General features: G+C 43.1%; 1 protein-coding gene across 1 annotated transcript in view; it reads left to right on the plus strand.

The window, feature by feature from the left end:
* tmeff2a (transmembrane protein with EGF-like and two follistatin-like domains 2a) overlaps positions 1-19,448 on the plus strand; it is an 83,680-nt gene that overhangs the window by 17,464 nt on the left and 46,768 nt on the right. The window contains exons 2-3 of the mRNA XM_035394245.1: positions 4,928-5,037; positions 15,220-15,349. Of these exons, the coding sequence (XP_035250136.1) occupies positions 4,928-5,037; positions 15,220-15,349 (240 nt within the window). The remainder of the gene's footprint in view (positions 1-4,927; positions 5,038-15,219; positions 15,350-19,448) is intronic.

Here is a 19,448-nt window from a genome sequence, read left to right on the forward strand (position 1 = left end):
AAACGCATGGTTGATCTTCATTGACATTCCCTCATTGGAGAGCTGATATGGATATTCTCCACATGTATGCATTTCAATGAATTATCTGATAAAAATAACATGGTTGTCTCTTGTTCTTTCATTGCTGTCTTTTGTTGCTTTTCTAAGTGACACATCAACAGCAAAATGACCTGCATGACATGTCATTTTAGTGGAATAAAGACAGAAGTAGCCTATGTAGGTTTGAAAAATAAATTTGCACTATTACCAGTTCTGCTGCCAGTTAAAAACTAAATGTTTTCAATGTTTTTAGTAATTTAATGTGTTGTTACACTGTTTATAAGGTCTGGTAGGTCCATTCACATTGTCATTCTACTGCATGGACTTAAATATTTTCAGTAAACAGTTTGTCAAGTCTCTGTGTTATTATTTTTAAAACACATGTACCTGATGCTTCACATGCTTCTTGAGAAGCCATCACACCAACACCTATAGCTAAATAGTCTCATGTTTCGTGTAGGTGGTTATGCACAAACGTAATTTACGCAATTGCACGTAATTTAATTTGCTGAAATCTCCGTACCGTGCTGTCCTTTGTAGAACTAATTTTATCTTGCATGTAGGCTTACAGTCTCTGGATGAGAGTTTTAAGTATTTATCAAATGTAATTAATTATAGTCGGCAACATGACTTCAGCTAGATTGATTTGTACAGTTAACCCACTGCAAAAAACACAAACATGCACTTTAATTATAACACATCACTGCCAGTAATAAATATATCAAAGTAATATGTTGATGGTAGTCTACATGTGGCTATATAATGTGTGTATGGTAAATGGCATACTGGTAGTAATATGATGTTGGAACGTAGCAATGGCATGTCATTGTCATATTGTTACTTAGCATTGCTTATTGTGGAAAACACAACTAGTAGCCTAATAAGATAACGTTAGCAAACTTGAGCCTGTTTCCTTAAAATGTGGAATGGTGAAGCTTACTAGCTTGCAATATAATTAACAATAGTACACGTTATGTGTGTGTGCTGTTGATGTGTATAGTGTTGGGTTTGGTGGACTTTTTTTTCGGTGATTTCACCGCAGTCTGTGGTCTAGCCTGCTAATATGCTCCTGTATCTGTACTATGGATACGTCTGTGTTCCCCACCTCATCAAGGACAATGGAGCCTAGCCAAAAAAGAGCCACAGAGAGCACAAGTCCCATGTTAGCTCGCAAGCTAATACTCTTTACAGTTGGAACAATAGCTCCCCAAAATTTTTATTTGACATGAGTTCACCTAACGCCCCTCTCACCTATGTTGGCGGTATCTCCAAATTCAAATGACCCACCACCCATTGTAGTTCTTCAAAAATGAGGGAAGTGTAGAGGTGTACATCATTATGATGTATTGCTATACTAAAATTTGCACTGTTCCCTGCCAATATCTCTTGCTTTGGCCAGTCACAGAGAGAATCAGTTACACCTTGATCTGTTAGATGAGATAAAAAATATTGTTTCACGGTGGAATTTCCCTTAATGACTGGAGTATGCATTAAAAAGCCAGGGGCGGAAGTTTGCCCTCTCTGTCCTTCCTAAACATGTTGCAGTGTCATATTAATGGTAGCTCAAGGCAAGACTCTTGAGTGCAACATTACAGTAGCTTTTCTGTAGTAACTCATTGAAAATGGAGTGATGAGACTTAACTGCATTTTCTTCCAATGATGTGAATGAAGCCATGAACAAAGATTATATTTTGAGACCTCTGGGTTGATGAACCCCGATCCCCCAGAGGAAGAAACGACCTGTGCCGTGGGCCCAAGGAGGTGAACTCTGTCCACGTGTAATGATTCTGTGATGCCCACCGAAAACAAGTTACGCTGCGTGCATTAATATATGAATTATTGATAGGTTCTTTTTGCTTTGTTTGTTATGCGTCCTCACAGTGTAGTGGCATGCCCTTACCTGAATGCACACCAGGCAATAAATCCAACGTGGGACACTGGTGCTGTTTCCAATGATAAAGAATGTGGTCGGCTATGTTTGCACTTTACAGAAAAGAAGAGGTAGAGAAAATGATGGTTGTGGTTGACATTTCTTAAAATAACAGGCAGAGGAAAAATAAAAGTGAATGAATAAACAAAAACCAGAAGGTGCAACTTTAGTCATGGAAAAAAGTGAGTTTATTGATTTTTAGAGGTACGTAGAAGCACACAGTGACTTGGCTCAAACCTACTCTCGGGTGTGCATAATGCATTGTCTCAGCTTTCTTCAGGAAGCCATTCGGTTGCCATTAGTCAGCAATCAGGAATTTATGTACCAGGACATGTCAAATATGTTCACTATACTCCCAGTGTACTGAACAGTGATATATGTACAGTAGCTGGCTTATTTCCCAGTTGTGCTCATCATGTTGGCGTTAATTTGTTACTTTCACTTTCTTTTGTTCCTTGCTTCAAAAAAGATTTCGCAAAGGGTTAGCTCATACAAGTTGCCTTTAAAATCACACACGGTGTTTGTTTGAAACATGTATGTGGTATTTTAACATTGCACTGGTCTTTTCTTTCTCCTGATTGGTCTGTTTTGTGTGTTGAGGTATGTGGAAAAGAAAAGGAGTTGAATTGAACACAAGCACAAGTAATGATCTTTCAGTCCAGAAGCAGAGCTCTCTTTGCTACGGGACTCACCACTTTAACTGTAGAATGTGCATGTTTAAACAAAATTGTGATCAAACCTGGCCTGCTGTAATGGCAGAAGCCCACACACAACAGAGCATAGCCTGGGATTGCTTTGAGTAATTATAGAATGTGTACTGTAACTTTTAATTCCAGTGCCTGTTTTTCGAGTTTTATTATGCAACACTTTCTATGTATGGTCTTTCGTAACATTACATTGCATTACGGGCATTTAGCAGATGCTCTTATCCAGGGTGACTTACACAACTTTTTTTACATAGCATTTATATTTCATCCATTTCTTATTTTTTGTTTGTTCAAGGCTTTTATTTCTTAAATTTGCTTTACTACAGAATTTGATGATGTCATCCAGATGCACTGCTGCTGAACTGTTTTCTGCTTCTATTATTTTGATGGTAGGATGTCCTTTGGAGGGCTGACTTGGTGCCTTATTGTGCTTTTGTTTGGTGTGCTATTTTTTTCTTTTAAAGGAAAACCAATTATTTCATAAATTGAGTGCCATGGCTGCAGTGATGATTTGTGGGACCCACAGACATAGAACCCATACTGATTTGCTTGGATTTAGATGTGATTCTGCCATTTCAGTTACACAAATTTTAAAGTTACAAAGGAACTCTATACAAAAAATGCCCTTCAGCACAGTGATCAGGTTTGTGTGCTGTTTTATTTTTCACCACGGATGTTAGTGAATATCGCTGTTTTTAAATGTTTAAATGCTGTTATCACTGCAATGATTGACCTTTGAATTATGACATTAGACGTAATGGCATGAGCTGGTCCAGAACTTATCAGATGATGTGTGGTGAAATAGTATTAGCATTATATTGACCAAATCATAATTTTATCTCGTCCACTGTTTGTCTCTACCTGCCTCTTACTCAAGACCACAGCAAAAGGCTGAATGCCCAATCAAGGATTCATTCAATCTGATCTTGACAGCTGGAGTGATGAGTAGCCACCTCGTGGCCCTCTCAGAGAAGGGTCCCCAACTCTATATTAGATTTGAATGGCTTTATAAGTGCAGTCACTGTACTGTACTCTGGGATGAATTGAATCAAACCACAATGCATTGTGGGTCTATTTTCCTTCGGTATACATAAAGCAAATAGTCTGAGAAATGGAAATGTATAAATAATATTTATATATATAATGAACTCCATAATGTTTGGGACAAATCTTTTTTTTTTTCTTGATTTGCCTCACACCAGTATTTTTGATTTGTAATCAAACTATTCACATGCGGATAAAGCTTTTATTAAAAGGTAGTTTTATACATTTTTATTTCATTATGTAGAAATTACAGCACAAATACCTCACCAGATTTATCAGGAACACCTGTGAAGCCATTTGTCTCAAACATGATGGTGCTCTGAAATGGGGGACTATGTATGAAATGCACTGTCATTTCTACATGGTGAAACAAAAATGCATACAAATACTCTTAATTAAAACCTGAGAATTCTGCACTTTAACTACATGTAAATGGTTTGATTACAAATCTTAAATTGTATATTATATATTATATATTGCATATTGTGTATATGTACTGCGATAGATTGGCGACCTGTCCGGGGTATATTCCTGCCTCTCGCCCAGTGCACATTGTGATAGGCTCCAGCACCCCCCGTGACCCTGACCAGGAATAAACGGGTATAGAAAATGGATGGATGTATTTTTGTAGTGCCCTCCATAATGTTTTGGGCAAGGACAGATTTTTTTTCTTGATTTGCCTCCGTTGATTTGTACTCCAAATTTTTATTTATTTAATCAAAACAAGTAATCAAGGAAGTCACAGGTGGTTAAAGTGCAGATCCTCAGCTTTTATTAAAGGGTATTTTTATACATTTTGGTTTAACCATGTAGAAATTACGGGGGCCTCCAGTGGCATAGCCCATGGAGTGCTTTCCACATGCTCATTGCGAGCTGCGACGTCGGCGGTTCGAGTCTGAACGCCAACCTTTGTTGCATGCCTCTCCCTCTCTCTCCTCCTAGTTCTTCCTGTCTCTCTACACTATCCTCTCTAATAAAGCTGAAAAAGCCCCCCCCCCCCCCCAAAAAAAAGAAAGAAATTACAGCACTATATCTTACAAAGATATATCAAATGTAAAGGAAATTACTGAAGGGCATACTGAATGTACTGCTTATCTTGAGGAATGTATTTGAAAATACATTGAAGTATGCTTTGATACAGGATTAAAGTGGCTCTGTTGTGTAAATAGGTCCCCGCTAATAGGTCTTCTCTTGGTTTCGGTGGCAGGTTTTGATGACCGGGACACAGATCTCTTCCTGTGTGCCACCAACACTTGCAAGTTTGATGGGGAATGTTTGAGAATTGGGGACACCGTGACGTGCATCTGCGACTTCAAGGTAAGAACTCGGTTTTCGCTGGCCTCAACCTGTCGAAACGCAAAGTCAATGTTTTCCTGCTGCGCCCCGGAGGTAACAATAAAAACAGAGGAGGCTGTCTCCCGGAGAGAAACGTCTAATAAAGTCTAATGACTATTTTTCTTTTTTATCGTGGGTTCTCAGCTTAAAGAGAATGTGTTACTGTCTCCCCGCTGAAGAATGTAACGAAGAGACTCGCAATCTCCCCAGGAGAGTTATTTGTCTCCTGGGGCGGGTACACTAGTGCCAGCACTCAGGTAAATAACATTACCTGTCTGTTAGGGTCCGTTTCCTTGATGTCTCTCCTTTTTTTTGGACAAAGCTCTCACTTGTGCAGCTTGGGCTGGAGGTCACGCCGGTTTGATTTCAGCTGTAATGAAATTGGGGGGCCATGGGGGGGGGGGGGGGGGGGCTGAGGGGCTCCAGTAAGGAGCGTGCTCCGGTCTGACGTAAACGCTCCCTCGCCTGCAAACCTAATCGCGCTTCGCCTTCATCCCATTAAGCGCAGTAATTCATCAAATATGATCAAGTTACTGCCTCTGCCCATTGGCTGAGTCCGCCAGCCCCCCGGTTCCCATAATGCACCGTAACGCACTGTAACGCGCCAGAGAGGAAATGGGTTTGGAGCTTGGGGGATGAGGGGAAGCAGCTCAGCCTTGGCAGTTGGCAGGATGCTATCGATCAGTTCGCCTCCTCCCGAGGATGATCCGTGAGAATCTAGCCCTCAGTGGGGCTCGCTACGGCACGCCCAGCATCCCCATTCCAACTGGACCTGGGCCCGTATTCGTAAAGGGTCTCAGAGGACTGATCTGAGATCAGGTTTCCCTGGCTACATCCTAACCTTATCCTTAAAGAGCTGAAAGGAAAAACTGATCCCAATTCAGCACTCCTGTTCTGAGGCACTTTAAATGCCCTGAATGGCACCATGGAGGGCACACACAGAAACAGGAAGTGGTAATAGGCCTTTTCCTGTTGCCACTGAGGGACCCTGGCCCCACGCATCATTTTGTCAGGACAAAAATGTTAGCATCATGTTAGTGAGGGAGGGTCTTGGACGCCTTGTGTGCTGAATAAGTTAAAGATATTACTGCAAAAAAATAAGAAGCAGAGACAGAAAGAAAATTCAGGGTCAGATCCACTGTAGACAACATGATATGACAGCTCCAGTGGAAAATGTGTTACAGTATATTTTATTATACATATTATTATGTTATATAAATCATTAGGTGGACTTGCAAGGATAGAAAATTGATCAAGGATAGAACAGTAGAAGCCTGCCACAGATTTTACTAGTTCTTAATATTTGGTTTATATCTTGCAAATAAGGGCACACACAGCATTTCTGAGGTTCATGATTTACACCTAACTCCACAATGCAACTTAGGGCTTGTTGTGAAACAGTATTTGAAATATTGTTCCCTACCATGAATGCACGAGGCAATTAAAATGTGGCTCATCAATTTTGCTTTTATTCTACATAAATGTGCCGAGTGTAGGAGTATGTGTGTTTCCGAATAAATCCTTGAAATTAAATAAACTGTAATTTTAAATATAAATTAGTATGTAAATTGCTTATAGGGTATCCAATTTCACTTTCGTCCCTATACATTCACACAATTTCTAAATACATTTCAAAGTATCTTCAAATATTCAAATACATGGTGTTTGTAGGTAATGTATTTTAAAATATATCTAAAATGATAACAAATGAGAACTGCCTAAAAAGGGCAGTGTTTCTATGCTGGCCATTTAGAGTCCGTCTAGAGGTCTTTTTTTGGACTTTGGTCTTCGTTGCCTTCTCTGGGTGCGCATGCTCAGATGCTCAGATGCGGGTGTCCCCAATATTTGGCCAGGCCACCGCGCACAACTGAGGGGACGGAACGAGGCCTGCAGCAACCTCATTGGCCGAGCTCCCGAGCAGGAAGGCGGAAGCGAACGGAGTGGCTTGGCCCTGGCACAGCGATGTGCCCGTGCCACTCGCACAGCGGGAGCAGAATGAGGGCCCTGTACGGGGGCAGAGGGCAGGGTTCGAGCTCACTGGCGCATAACTGCCGGTCAAGTAGCTGGGCTGAATCCCGGCTCTCAGGTAGAGCACTGCGGTTGTTCCTCAAGCATCCTCAATTTCTTGCCCTCCAAAATGATTTACACTATTGATAAAGGTGTGCAAAGAAAAATATAAATTAGCAATGCATAAAATTAGTTCAATTATTTCCCTATGACATGAAAATATTATTTTATACTAGTAAAGGTTCTCATAGTGTAAAATTTTGTTGAACGAGTGTCACAATTGCTCACACCCATAATACTTTAAAAATACTAGGGTACTGTATTGTGACCTCTGATGGCTTTCTGTGTCACTGGAGTATAAATATGAGTAATGCATTTATGAAATAATGTGTCATCCACCACCACAGGGAAATGAACTCTCAGACCTTCACAATTCTGGAGATTGCCAGGAAAAAAGAAAAGATGCCAGAAACAACATCTGTTGAGGGCAATTAATAAAAATAAGCAAGTGGAATTTGCTAAACAGCGCTGGAACTTATAGTCAGATGAGACAGAAATGAAGCTTATAGTTTTGCATTGGCCATCTCAGTCTCCAGACTCGATCCTGATTCAAAATTTGCTGTTTGAATTGAAGATGGCAGTCCACAAATTTAGACTGAAGAGGCAATGGATCTTGAAAAATTGTGTATGGAGGAGCTCACCCCCATGGGGTCATAAAACACTACTTTAGACCACTCAGTAGTATTATCCTAAAAGAAGGCTGCACTGAAACAGATCCTAAGGTAGGATCTGAAGACAGTGATGAGAAAAATATTTCTTTTTTCATTTTATTTTAATTTTTTTAATTTTAAATTCAGAAAAGTCATTTTGGTTGATTCTATTGAATCATTAGTGTAGAATATTTTCTACATTTCAGAATTAAAGCATAGTTCACTAGTTGTTTTTTTTTGTCTATTTGATACAGTCATTTTGGTCACCTCTATCATTTGTGTGAATACTTTTTGGAAAGTAATGAAAATCTGTAAAGAAAATGTCCTTTAATTTGTGAAAGTACTGGGCTGTTGCTCCCTGAGGATAACACCTTCGCCCGGAACTCCACATATCCTGAACTAATGATGTAGCTATTCCTTTGAAAAAAAGGAAGAAAAAAATCTGTCCAGGGATTTGTGACTGTCAGATCCATACCAGATAAATTGAGTGAGAATCAGCGGAGTTAACACCATGGAGACAAACGAAAGAATTAATCCTTTCATCCACCCACTAATCAAGAATTGCCAGCCCGTGTCCGAAAGAGTGCAGCGCTCTCTTGGCCAGCAGCTGTCTGCTCTCATTGAAAAAGAACGGATGAAAATGGTACTTTTGTAATTAATGACTCAACAGTTTGATTTGGTGTGTCTTGGGCTCGGTTTTATATTATTATCCATTTATATATTTAAGTACGTTTTGATGTTTGTGTTTGACTGATTTATGAGCATTCAAGGGTGTGATTTCTGTCTCTTGTGTCTGTGCATATGTGTGTGTGTGTGTGTGTGTGTGTGCAGCTGAGCATCATATTGTGTATTGCATGTTTTTGAGTGTGCACGTTTGCTGTTGTTTTAGTTAATGCATGCATACACATTCTGAATTGTGTATATGTAGCTGCGTACATATGCTGTTTTGGGCTAACGGGTGCTTGCGCGCGCATGTTCGTATGTATAACTTGGCTGTGTACGTGGGACAGTGTAGAAAAGGATGTTGCTTTGAAAGAGTAACATGACAGAAATCCAGAATGACATCACCGCGCAGCTGCTTGAAAGAAAACTTTTTTCACTATAACAGCATCTCCTTCGAAGGAGACAGGGATATCTATAGCGTTTTCCTCCCTCCCACTTCCCTTTCATCCTTACTCTTGAGTTTGAGACCGGCCCTTTTTGCACCAAATCGGCGAACCACAGAGGGCGTTCTTCACTCCCTGCCATTTCCCACGCAGGTGAACCCTCGTCGCCGCAACCTGTTCTCAGATCTGTCCTGGAGCGTCTTTCCTGACTCACTGTGGTGATTAAAGGTCCCATGGCACTCAAGGCAAATGGTAGTGGGGGTGGTTCCCCAGCGTACTGGCCAACTTCTCAATCCGGCTCTCCCAATCTAGCCACCTAATTATCCCCAAGTTTAATTGGCTGAATCATTTTAATTTCCTGCCTCCCCGCTGCAGGCAATGTGTAATCAGTGTTCTAGTGCAAAATGGAACATCACCCAGGTGATAGATAAATGCAATTTCTTTATTATTATTATTATTATTATTATTATTATTATTATTATTATTATCCATCCATCCATCATCTACACCCGCTTATCCTGGGCAGGGTCACAGGGGGCGCTGGAACCTATTCCAGCATGCATTGGGCGAGAGGCAGGAATACACCCTGGACAAGCTATTATTATTATTATTATTATTAGAGATACATAGCTTTGCATTCTAACAACAATGCATGTAATGTTTCACAGCTTCCAGTAGGGCTGAGATCACACCTTCGATCACTGTAACATATGATCATTTATAAAAAGGGACAAAGATTGTAGTTTTTTCCCTATCTGTATTCACGACAGATAACCATAAAACCCCCCTGCATGGAATAACAGCTAATGAATTGATATTATTCATTTTCCTGGCTGAATGTTCCGATGAATGCTGATCTCTTTTCTGTGAGTCATCGCTTAAGCAGAAAGATTTTTTTTTGCCCAGTGCTTGAGGGATGATGGGAGCGCCAGGTTGAATTATTCCAATTAGAAATCTTTGGGAGCGGAAGTTTCCTCACATGCGGAGTTTCTGGCGACGTGATCCCCAGTTGGGAAGCGGGGCCTGTGGCGGTCACAGCAGCAGTCTGCAGCGTTGCCCCTCGGCTCCGGCACATGAAACGTCCCTCAGCGAGCAGGCAGCTGAATCCCTGGAGACAGAGCTGGGGGATGTTTGTACTCTCACCCGTTGCTTCTTTTCACAGCTGGGCTTCATAAGCAGTTTGAAACCCTCTGATTCACAACGATGCCCTTCTTTACGTGCTGCCGAGCTGGTAATTGGTTTGTTTGCCAGCGAGGCTGCAAAACAACCAACACTCTTTCCCCTTGTGTCTGAACTGAACAAACATGATGGAGGTTCTCGCTCTGTCTCATGAACACACAAACACACACACACACTTGCACACTCCTGCCCGCCCATCGCCCTTTCCAGGTGAACAGATGTGCCGGTCTACTGTGTATAATAGAGAAGGCAATCAGCATCTGCATAGCAACAACTCTATTACCCCCTTGTTACCAGTCCACTGGAGGTTTCTTGCTGTCTAGCATTCAGAAGGGCAAGTTGGAGAAAAGCACACACACTTTCAGTATACACACATACAGCACACAGTTGAACACACACAGACCTTCTCAAATGGTTATACTGTTATGTGACCATGGTAAATGTGAATATGGTACACATGTAAAAATGTAAATACACAAATACACAGACACACATCCACGGACACAAGCATGCACACACGCATGCACACGCACACACTTATGCCCAAAATGCCTATTTTTGGGTATTCCATTAATTGAAAGCTGTAAAACATCTGCTTTGTAGGCTTCACCTTGAAGCTTTGATCATCTCCTGGTGCATTCTGGGTACTGAGACAGCCCTCATCTGTGGTGATATACAGGTGCAGCCAACAGCATGAGGCTGTCCATGTCTCAGATATGTCATCTTGCTCACCTACCCTGCTACACGAGGGGATATGTTGCTGACAACCATGGCTGTGAATGGCTATATATGATGTAAGCTACCACCATCACCAAACAGTGCCCAGTGAAACTCCACAGCACAGTATAGGAGACAAAGGTGTATGCCATTATTACCTACCTTCATCCAGGACCATGTCTGTGGCCATATCTTCCCATGTTATCTGTTTACTGTGCTGGACAAATACTGCACCAACTCTGTTTAAGCGTCTCAGTCAGTGGATCCCTGGAAATGCCCCAGAAGGAAATCAAACCTGCAGCCTCCTGTTTACATGGTTGGCTCCTTAAACACTAGGATCAGCAGTGAACAGACTGGGATTTCCTGTTTATCTGCGCATTTGGTGTTTGGAAGCAGTGGTGCACTGAGGAGCTGAATATGTGTGAGGTCAAGTGGGTGCGGAGCCCTGTATGACACTATAAACCGAGCGCTGCGCTCCAATTGGGTGATTTTAACGAGCTGCTGCAGTTTTTTTTATTGCCTCTGAATGATCACTGCTTCATAAGAGGAAAAAAGGACTGCTTTCTCCTCTTAGCACTAGGAGGATTCATTTTGCACGTGTGTACTATTTTAACGGGTACGGTTGTTCCGTGCTGGGTAAATTGTGTATAGTATGCTTGTATGCATGTAGGTTGTGTGTTTTTGTGTGTGTGTGTGTGTGTGTGTGTGTGTGTTAGGGAGAGAGAGGCATTGTTCAAATACGCCGACGGCCCTTTGAACAATGCCTCTCTCTCACCACTGAGACCACGACGGCACCAGCCCTGATCTCAAAACACTCTGGGAAAAGCCACACCCAAGCCTGATAGGGTCACATCCCCTGGTCCAGATGTTTTCCCGGCAGGCACCAAATCAGAGAGCAAATCAACAAGCAGGGGCGAGAGCTATCGCTGTGCAGATGACCTGCGTTCCTACCATTTTTTTGAGGGGGCACAGTGTGCCTCTCTCAGAAGGAGTGTCCGATCCTACAAATTCATTTTGTGCCACCAGCCGGACGTTACATAAGGTCCTCTCATTGTCCTGCGCGTCGGCTTTCGAAAGCTTCTCCCTTTGGCAAAGCGGCACGGACAAATGAGGTCGGGGACTGACGTGGAAAACAAAGCTGTCTCTCTCCCAGGGCTGGTGGTGGTGGTGGTGGTGGGGGGGGGGGGGGGGGGTGTCCAAGTTGCACGATAATGACTCGGGGAGGGGGCGGCCGCTAGTGAGCGTGGGCAGAGGGCCGAGGTGCCGTGGATTGAGCGGTTGGGCGAGTGTAGGTGTCCGGTCCACTCTCCAGCCGAGAGGTGACATTTTCCCTCTGAAACTTCATTTTCCTTTTAACGTTTTGCATACGGCTGCAGCCCCTCAAACAGCATCAGTTGCAGGTCCAGCCTCTGTGTCTCCAAACCAAGAACCACAGCAGCCCCTGCAGGACGTAGAGGGAACTACAGGCAAAAACCAGCAATCTCACAGACACAGACACAGATACAGACAAGAGAATGCTCAGTATCAGGTTTAGATGTTAAGCTATAGTAATTTCAAGTTTCTATGTTGCGATTTGGTCATCATGTAATTTAACCATGTCATTTAACCATGAAGAACAGGGTAAAGAAATATCTTTCAATCTTTATTAATTTTCCATGCTCTGTCGAAGGAGTGTACCTCCCGATTCAGGAATTTCTGTCCTAATCTCTTTATTTCATTATGGATATCCACATCTTTGTTATGAGATGACAAGACATTTTGATCATTTGATGAGTGCTGGCACTACACATTGCCATCGTATTAGGGATCTATTATTATTGTTATTGTTATTATTATTATTATTATTATTATTATTATTTAAATAAAGTCTTCTATCCATACATGCATGGTAGCCATGCAGTATTGTGTTAGGATGCCAGTTTCAGTCTTGGGCACACTCGTTCTGTGAGCCTGTCTTCAAACTTGCCAACTTGTTTCCAAAGCAATTAAATTAGCCCTCTGTTTTCTTCTTGCGACGGAAGTCCCTGAGCTAGCAGGCAGGCGTGGCGCAGAGAATCAGCAGGGAGTGGGGAGCCGGGGTGGAGGCTGCCGTGTGGCAGGAAGGGAGGTTTGCGGGGGTGGGGAGCGAGCAGGTTGGCGGTACATGGCCGAGCTGTATGGCACACGCTCAAGCCCACTTTGTAATCGCTGCCAATTTGAGGGATTAGGCTTTTCCGGTGAGGGGGGAGCAAGGGGCCGTCTTCTTTGTGCTGGGCTGTGAGGTGGGCGCTTTGGCTGAAAGGAGTGGGAATGGATGCAAACGGCTGCCCCCTGCCATTGCTGGTGTTTGATAACCTGGGAGCGAGCTGCAAGTGCTCAGGGGAGTGCCCCTTTTATGGAACATGAGCTCTGTGTGACCTACAGGCTCGCAGACAAGAACTCTTTCTCTGTGTTGCATCACATTTGAAATCTTGGCCTTTTTTAAAGGAAGAGAGGTAGAAACACTGACAGTGTATTCTTTGCTCTCTCTCTCTCTCTCTCTCTCGTTCTCTCTCTTGCTCTCTCTCTCTCTTTCTCTAATGTCTCCGCCTGCTCTTTTGATCAGCAGCCAGTTGGCCGTCAGGGGCCCTGCATTATGTTACCCCTCAGCTGGTAAAAACAGACGCAAAATTGATTACAGTTCTGAGATCAATGTGTGAGAACACTCCCTCACGCCGTAATTCAGCCAATCTCCAGAATTATAGCATGTGGGGGCACTTTTCCCTTCGGATAATCTCTTTCCTCTGAACGCACCTGAGCAGAGATGAGTTCAGGAGTGCAGATGTTTCTGTCTGGGTCCACGATCAATGCGCAGCTATTTTCATTGTCTGATTGGACGTTTATTTCCATCCCCTCACTTGTTTTACCCTGGGGGTGGGGGGTGGGGGGACGCTTTGAAACTGTAGCAGGGGGTGAAGGAAGAAAGAGAGATTGCATGAGATGACAGAGGTTTTATAAGTTGCTTTGGGGCAATTGTCGTGGTCAGGGCATTTCTCCTGACTAAATAAAGGGTACCGTTTCCCAGCATGCATTTCTGCTCCACAGGGGGCCTAATGCCAATGCTGCAGGGCTTGGGAGACGCTCATCACTCAGGGTCCTGCAGTTATGTGCTCTGGGTCGATTGATCACCTCTCCTCTAACGTCTTCCCAAAAATAACTGTGTAGCTGTGCTGTGCCAATCATTGGACAGAGAAAGATGGACCTTCCCCCACTTCAGCACTGCCCATCTCTCAAGTCCGGACCCCCAGCTTCCAACAGCGGAGTAGACTGCATGGGTAGTACACACAGATACACTCTGAGTTTTCAGTATAGTGTTTCTAAAATGTTCAATCACATTTATTTGGGATTTAGAAGAGGAGGTGGAACTGATTTGGTTCACCGAGGTTCAAGGTTCTACAGCCTGAAAACCATAATGGCCTCCCGAAATTACAGATATGAAAGGTGATACGGTAAATAGGCAAGAACAGAGCAGGATTCCTCTTTCTGAATTCATGAATTCCAGATGGGAAATGGCTCCTGAGTGCCCTTGCTAGTTGAGAGGACTTAGTCAGCTGTGATTGGAGTCTGGCCTGTGGCAGGTAAGCCAATAGAATCTAACAGCTTTTTAATGTCAACTTGCAAGATTGCCCAGTCTTTATGTCTTCAAGGAAGTATTACAGTAATATTTTAAATGACACATTAACTTTTAAATAATAAAAAATACATTCATATACTAATGAACTAATAGTCACAAAGAAATGAACATTCACTGATATACTGCAATTCTGCACCTGTGTGATACTATAATGAGTGATGTTTGTTGGGAGGTAAAGGGAGGTAAAAAAAAAAAATTAGTCCTGTATGTAAACTTGCAAGTGTAATTATATTTTTGCTTCAACTGTGTCATTACATTATTAATATAATGGGTAGCCACCGTTATCTAGTGCAGCTAGCATTCACATATCCATTTATACAGCTGGACATATTTGCTGGTATTAAAGTAAGCTGAAGTGATTCAGTGTGAAGTACCTTGTTCAAGGTGCAAGGGCAGTGCCCTGTTTGACATTTGTGTCAGAATCATTGTTCCTTAAGTGCTAAATCTCACTGCGTCTCACAGCATTTCTCACTTTCCTGATGCACTCGGTAATCTCAGCAAGGATGCTGGGTGCATTCAGGAGGCAGGGAGTGTCAGAACATCCTACAGCGAGCATGATGGGAGATTAAGTCCAGAGCTTGACATTCTTGTGTGTGTTTGAGGAAACAGTGTGTTCTCCTCCTCACATCAGCCCCTTTGGCAGATGAAGGGGTGGGGATGTGGTGCCGTTGTGTCCCCTATCGGCCAGGCTGCTCCTGCTCACTGATTGGACAGCGGCAGCGTGCGCACCTACGAGAGCACGGAATGTGGTCAGACCTACTGAAGCGCTTGTTTTCTCTCCTCTCCCCCACAGTGCAGCAACGACTACGTCCCCGTGTGCGGCTCCAACAACGAGAACTACCAGAACGAGTGCTATCTGCGCAAGGACGCGTGCAAGCTGCAGACAGAGGTGCTGGTGGTCTCTGAGGGATCCTGCCCCGTCGGTATGTTCTACGCTGCTTTTCGTGCCCTTCCTTTGCCCCTGACCCACTTCGGAGGGCGTCTTTGTAACTGCTCAAATATGTCACGGTTAATCTACATCGCCTCCTTGATTCCTTACACAGGCACTTAACAACAAAAAAACAAGAAGTCAAAATAATGATAGGAATATACTCTGAACCCACAGCATCATATGTTGAGCATGTGCCCAGATGGACAGACAGACAGACAGACAGCCATTGACATAAAGCTGGACTATCAGATACACAAGGCCAATTGGATACACGTATGGCACATTTCCATGGACAAATATGTCATATGTCATAAGGAAACATACTTCTGCTGACCAGGAATCAAGTCCTGGTCAATAACAGAATCTATAACAATAACAAGAGAATCTATTTAATGTTATGGGAAGAACTTTGATTGTATAATGGCTGATGTAGTATTGCTGCAACAGCATAGATAATCATTTCCCACATGAAGGAATATGCAATTATTTTTTAAAGATCATTAAAAATAATTCATATGACAGAAGGATTTTTTTAAGGCCACTTCTTAATTGCCTGAGATTGCATGCTGATTGGTCAGCTAGATAACGTCTTCTTAGAAGTGATGAAATACAGTATCTGTACCCTTTCTGAAGCAGGCCACAATAGTCAATATTATTATAACGTCTTTACAATTTATGTTCCTTTACTGGAATGACTAAAATGCATTTGTGTTTGCACTGCATGTCATGTTGTGTGAAAGCACAGCTAACACAAAATTACAGAGTAAAAGTGAATTGTGAGAATATCAATTTAAATTATCGGAAGGAAATAAAATAATGAAATAAAGCATGAAAATAGAAAAGAAATGCCTCCTTTTTTAAACAAACCGCATGCCTACGGCATCGAGTTCCCTCAGGCTCCCACGTTCACTTTCATTGGCTCATAGATATGGCGTTATCTCTCAAAGCAGAGCAACCATCATGAGATTTCTTTATCGGGTTTCTTTGCAATAACCTCAAATGGATTGTGTATCAGCTGAGTTGAGCAGGACATAGGGCATCTCAGGGCAGGGGATACAGCCCCTGTACCAGCGCAGAGAAGTGCACAGGACCAGAAACGGATCAGGTTGTGTTCCATAGCCCCCGCTGCTTTAACTCCATCTAGTGGTTAAACGCAATTATTATCACTACCTTGGGGGAGCTGGTCTTTCAGAGCATGTTTGAACCTGCCATTTCAAAGGCTGATTTCTTAGAATTGGACACGCCGTGATTCACGACCATTTTATTTGATATGATATACTGTCATGATTCAGTTAAATAATTTAGTGCCTGAAAGTGCATTTATGTCACTTCACAGTTTTTTATGGACAGGTGGGTGGGTGGAGAGAATTTGATCTGATAATGAGGTTTTGTTCCGTGCAGAAAAACAATCTTTGGTCTAAATTAGCAGGTCATTTAGAATGTAACTCCGCCCATTTTATGTTTAATGAGGCATCATGCTCCCATCACTAAGAAACAGACGCAGGATTCTTCTTCATTCATTTTAAAAAAGGTGAAGCTCTGCCTTCCCCACAGCGAACCATCAAGCAGTTACAGCCGTCAGTAATTCCAGGAGCGCAGCTATTATCTGTTATGGTCTCAAAGCACGACAATCCATCCCGCTTTGAGTAATTTCAATAATGGTCAAGGTGATGATCCTTAATTAGCTGGTGAATGGAGACCTCACCTCTCCTCCACATGGTGCAATGCCATAAACAGTCACTCCCTTCAGTGTTGTTTTTACTTGTACAGTAAATCTCATTGAATTATGCAGTCATACACAATCTGACTGTTCACCAGGCAGTTGAACTGGATGGATGATGCATAAATGCTCGTATTCATTTATATATGAATATGAATATGAATATGAATATGGGGGGGGGGGGTTAGAATATTGGGTGCAGCAGCACTGCTGTATCCAGAAGCAAGGTGCGTTTAATTAAAAGCTAGCGGTATAAACATCCCGGGGAGTGCGCTGATGTTCAAGTGTAAACATTAAGCCTCGGGATAATGTGAGGCGCAGATAAATGATGTCATAACGGTAATGTAATAGCCTCGCTCAGTGGCTCCGTTTGAAACGGATAGCATAACCTCAGGTCTGCGCTTAGGCAGGGCTAATGTTGCTGCCGCGCACGGCGCAGCGCTCCCCCGTACGAACCGCGCCGCGCCTCTGCAGCCAGGCTACATTAAGCGCCGTTAGCAAGGGAAACAGGCGGCGCTTGATGACCTTCATCCAGGCCTGGAGAAAAGCAAGCGACACGATTATGAGGAAACGGATCTGCGGGCGTGACAGTCCCAGTCTTTGCGGAGGATTGCGGGAGAACCAGCAGGTAAAAGCCAATTTAGTGAGACGGCGGAGGGAAAGAAGCGGGAGAGCCGAGAGGGACCGAGGAGCTGACGGCGACGGCTTGACAGCTTCCTCTCCACCTCCAGCCCCCGCAGAAATGCCCCCCTCCCCATCCCTCCCACCCCCCACTGGCTTTCTGCTTGGCTGAAACGTGCAGCTTTGATGCACATGGCACGTGTAGGCTAAGCAAATGCGCTTACTGTATATCAGTTCCTCGTGCAGTGTAGGCAATGGCACGCAACAGAATCAGAACATGAAAAACCATGAGCAAGAATCTAAAATAACTTTCTTTACTTCATTTGACAGCATTGCTCTCTCACTCTCTCACCCCCACATGTGCACCAACACATTCATACACACCCTTTCCTTTCCATCTTTCTCTCTCTCCTTATTTCTTAAAGGAAAGGGGGATGCACATGATAGCAGGTTATGGTTCAGGGTCAGGGGTAGTGTGACCAGGCACAGTACAATACTTTGGAGAGATCCACAGTATTTGTTGGTTGACAGACTCCTCTTGATGTGAGGAGAGACACCGGACAGACTGAAGAGAGTGAAAATTGGGATTCCTCTGAAATTTGGTCCATTGTGCCCATGAACCTTTACCCTAGCTTCACTGAGAAGCACTGGGAGCCAGGGCCTTGCTTTAGAATTTCATATGTGTGATGCCTCTTACAGTACCGTGTACCCGTTGTTGGACAAGAGCATGGCAGGGTAAACCCCTTTGTGCAGAGGCAGCCAGGCTTTCATTGACAGGCTTCTCCTCTCTCTTTCACCATCTGCCTGAAAGAGCTCGAGTTCACAAGAGAGAAAATGGGCTTTTTTGTGTGCCAGAAATGAAATTAAAATCACATCACATCAGTTGAAGAGGTAAACTGATGAGAATTAAATTTCATTTCTGAAAGGCTATGAACAGCGCTGGCAGTGATTCCTCTGTGAATTGGTTTCTTTGGGGCCCTCGAAGCTGTGCCAGAGGTTAAGGTGCGGGCCGGGAGACATTTTATCTGTCTCTTAAATGTTCTGCTCTTGTTGCAGTTGAAATGCCTTACCCAACGCCTCAGAGATGTAACACTGACCTGAACTGATTTTGTGCCTTGTAAATCATACATGAACATGACAGGCAGCGTACGGATCAAACCCAGGCTCTGCGTGATTGTTAGCACCACTCAGTTTCTTTTGCAGATTCCTTTGAGGGCGGCTTGCACATTGTATCACGCTGCTAATATTACGGCAATTTTACCTTGCTCAGTTACAATGTGTTATGTTCCAAATCCGCACACTATACAAAAACAAGGACTACACGAATTGGAATGCAACAAAGTCCCTTGTGCCCATAACAAAAGCAATGTGCAAAAGAAATTTCCCCTAACATACTATAAACAGATTTAGACACACAAAAAAAACACAAAAACTAAACCCAAAACCCAGATATATATACAAACAGTCGTAGGTGTTGGACAATACAGGTAAGGCCAAAGCAGGGCCTGCAGAAAACTTCTAACCCTAGTCTGCAACAAATATACATCTTTCTCCCAACAAAAACAAGGAATGGTGAGTTTGAGATTTCCTACTCTAACTTAAAACCATGAACCAAAACTTGCTCATGAAAGAAAATGTCTAAGCATTTTTTATGCAAACACCATACATAAGGAAATCAAAGAAGTAACCAAAACAAAAACCACGAGTCATCATTGTGCAGGACCCAGCCACAAACTGCTGCACAAAAGCC

Source organism: Anguilla anguilla, chromosome 15 (genome assembly GCF_013347855.1).
Source record: "Anguilla anguilla isolate fAngAng1 chromosome 15, fAngAng1.pri, whole genome shotgun sequence".
Taxonomy (NCBI): Eukaryota; Metazoa; Chordata; class Actinopteri; order Anguilliformes; family Anguillidae; genus Anguilla; species Anguilla anguilla.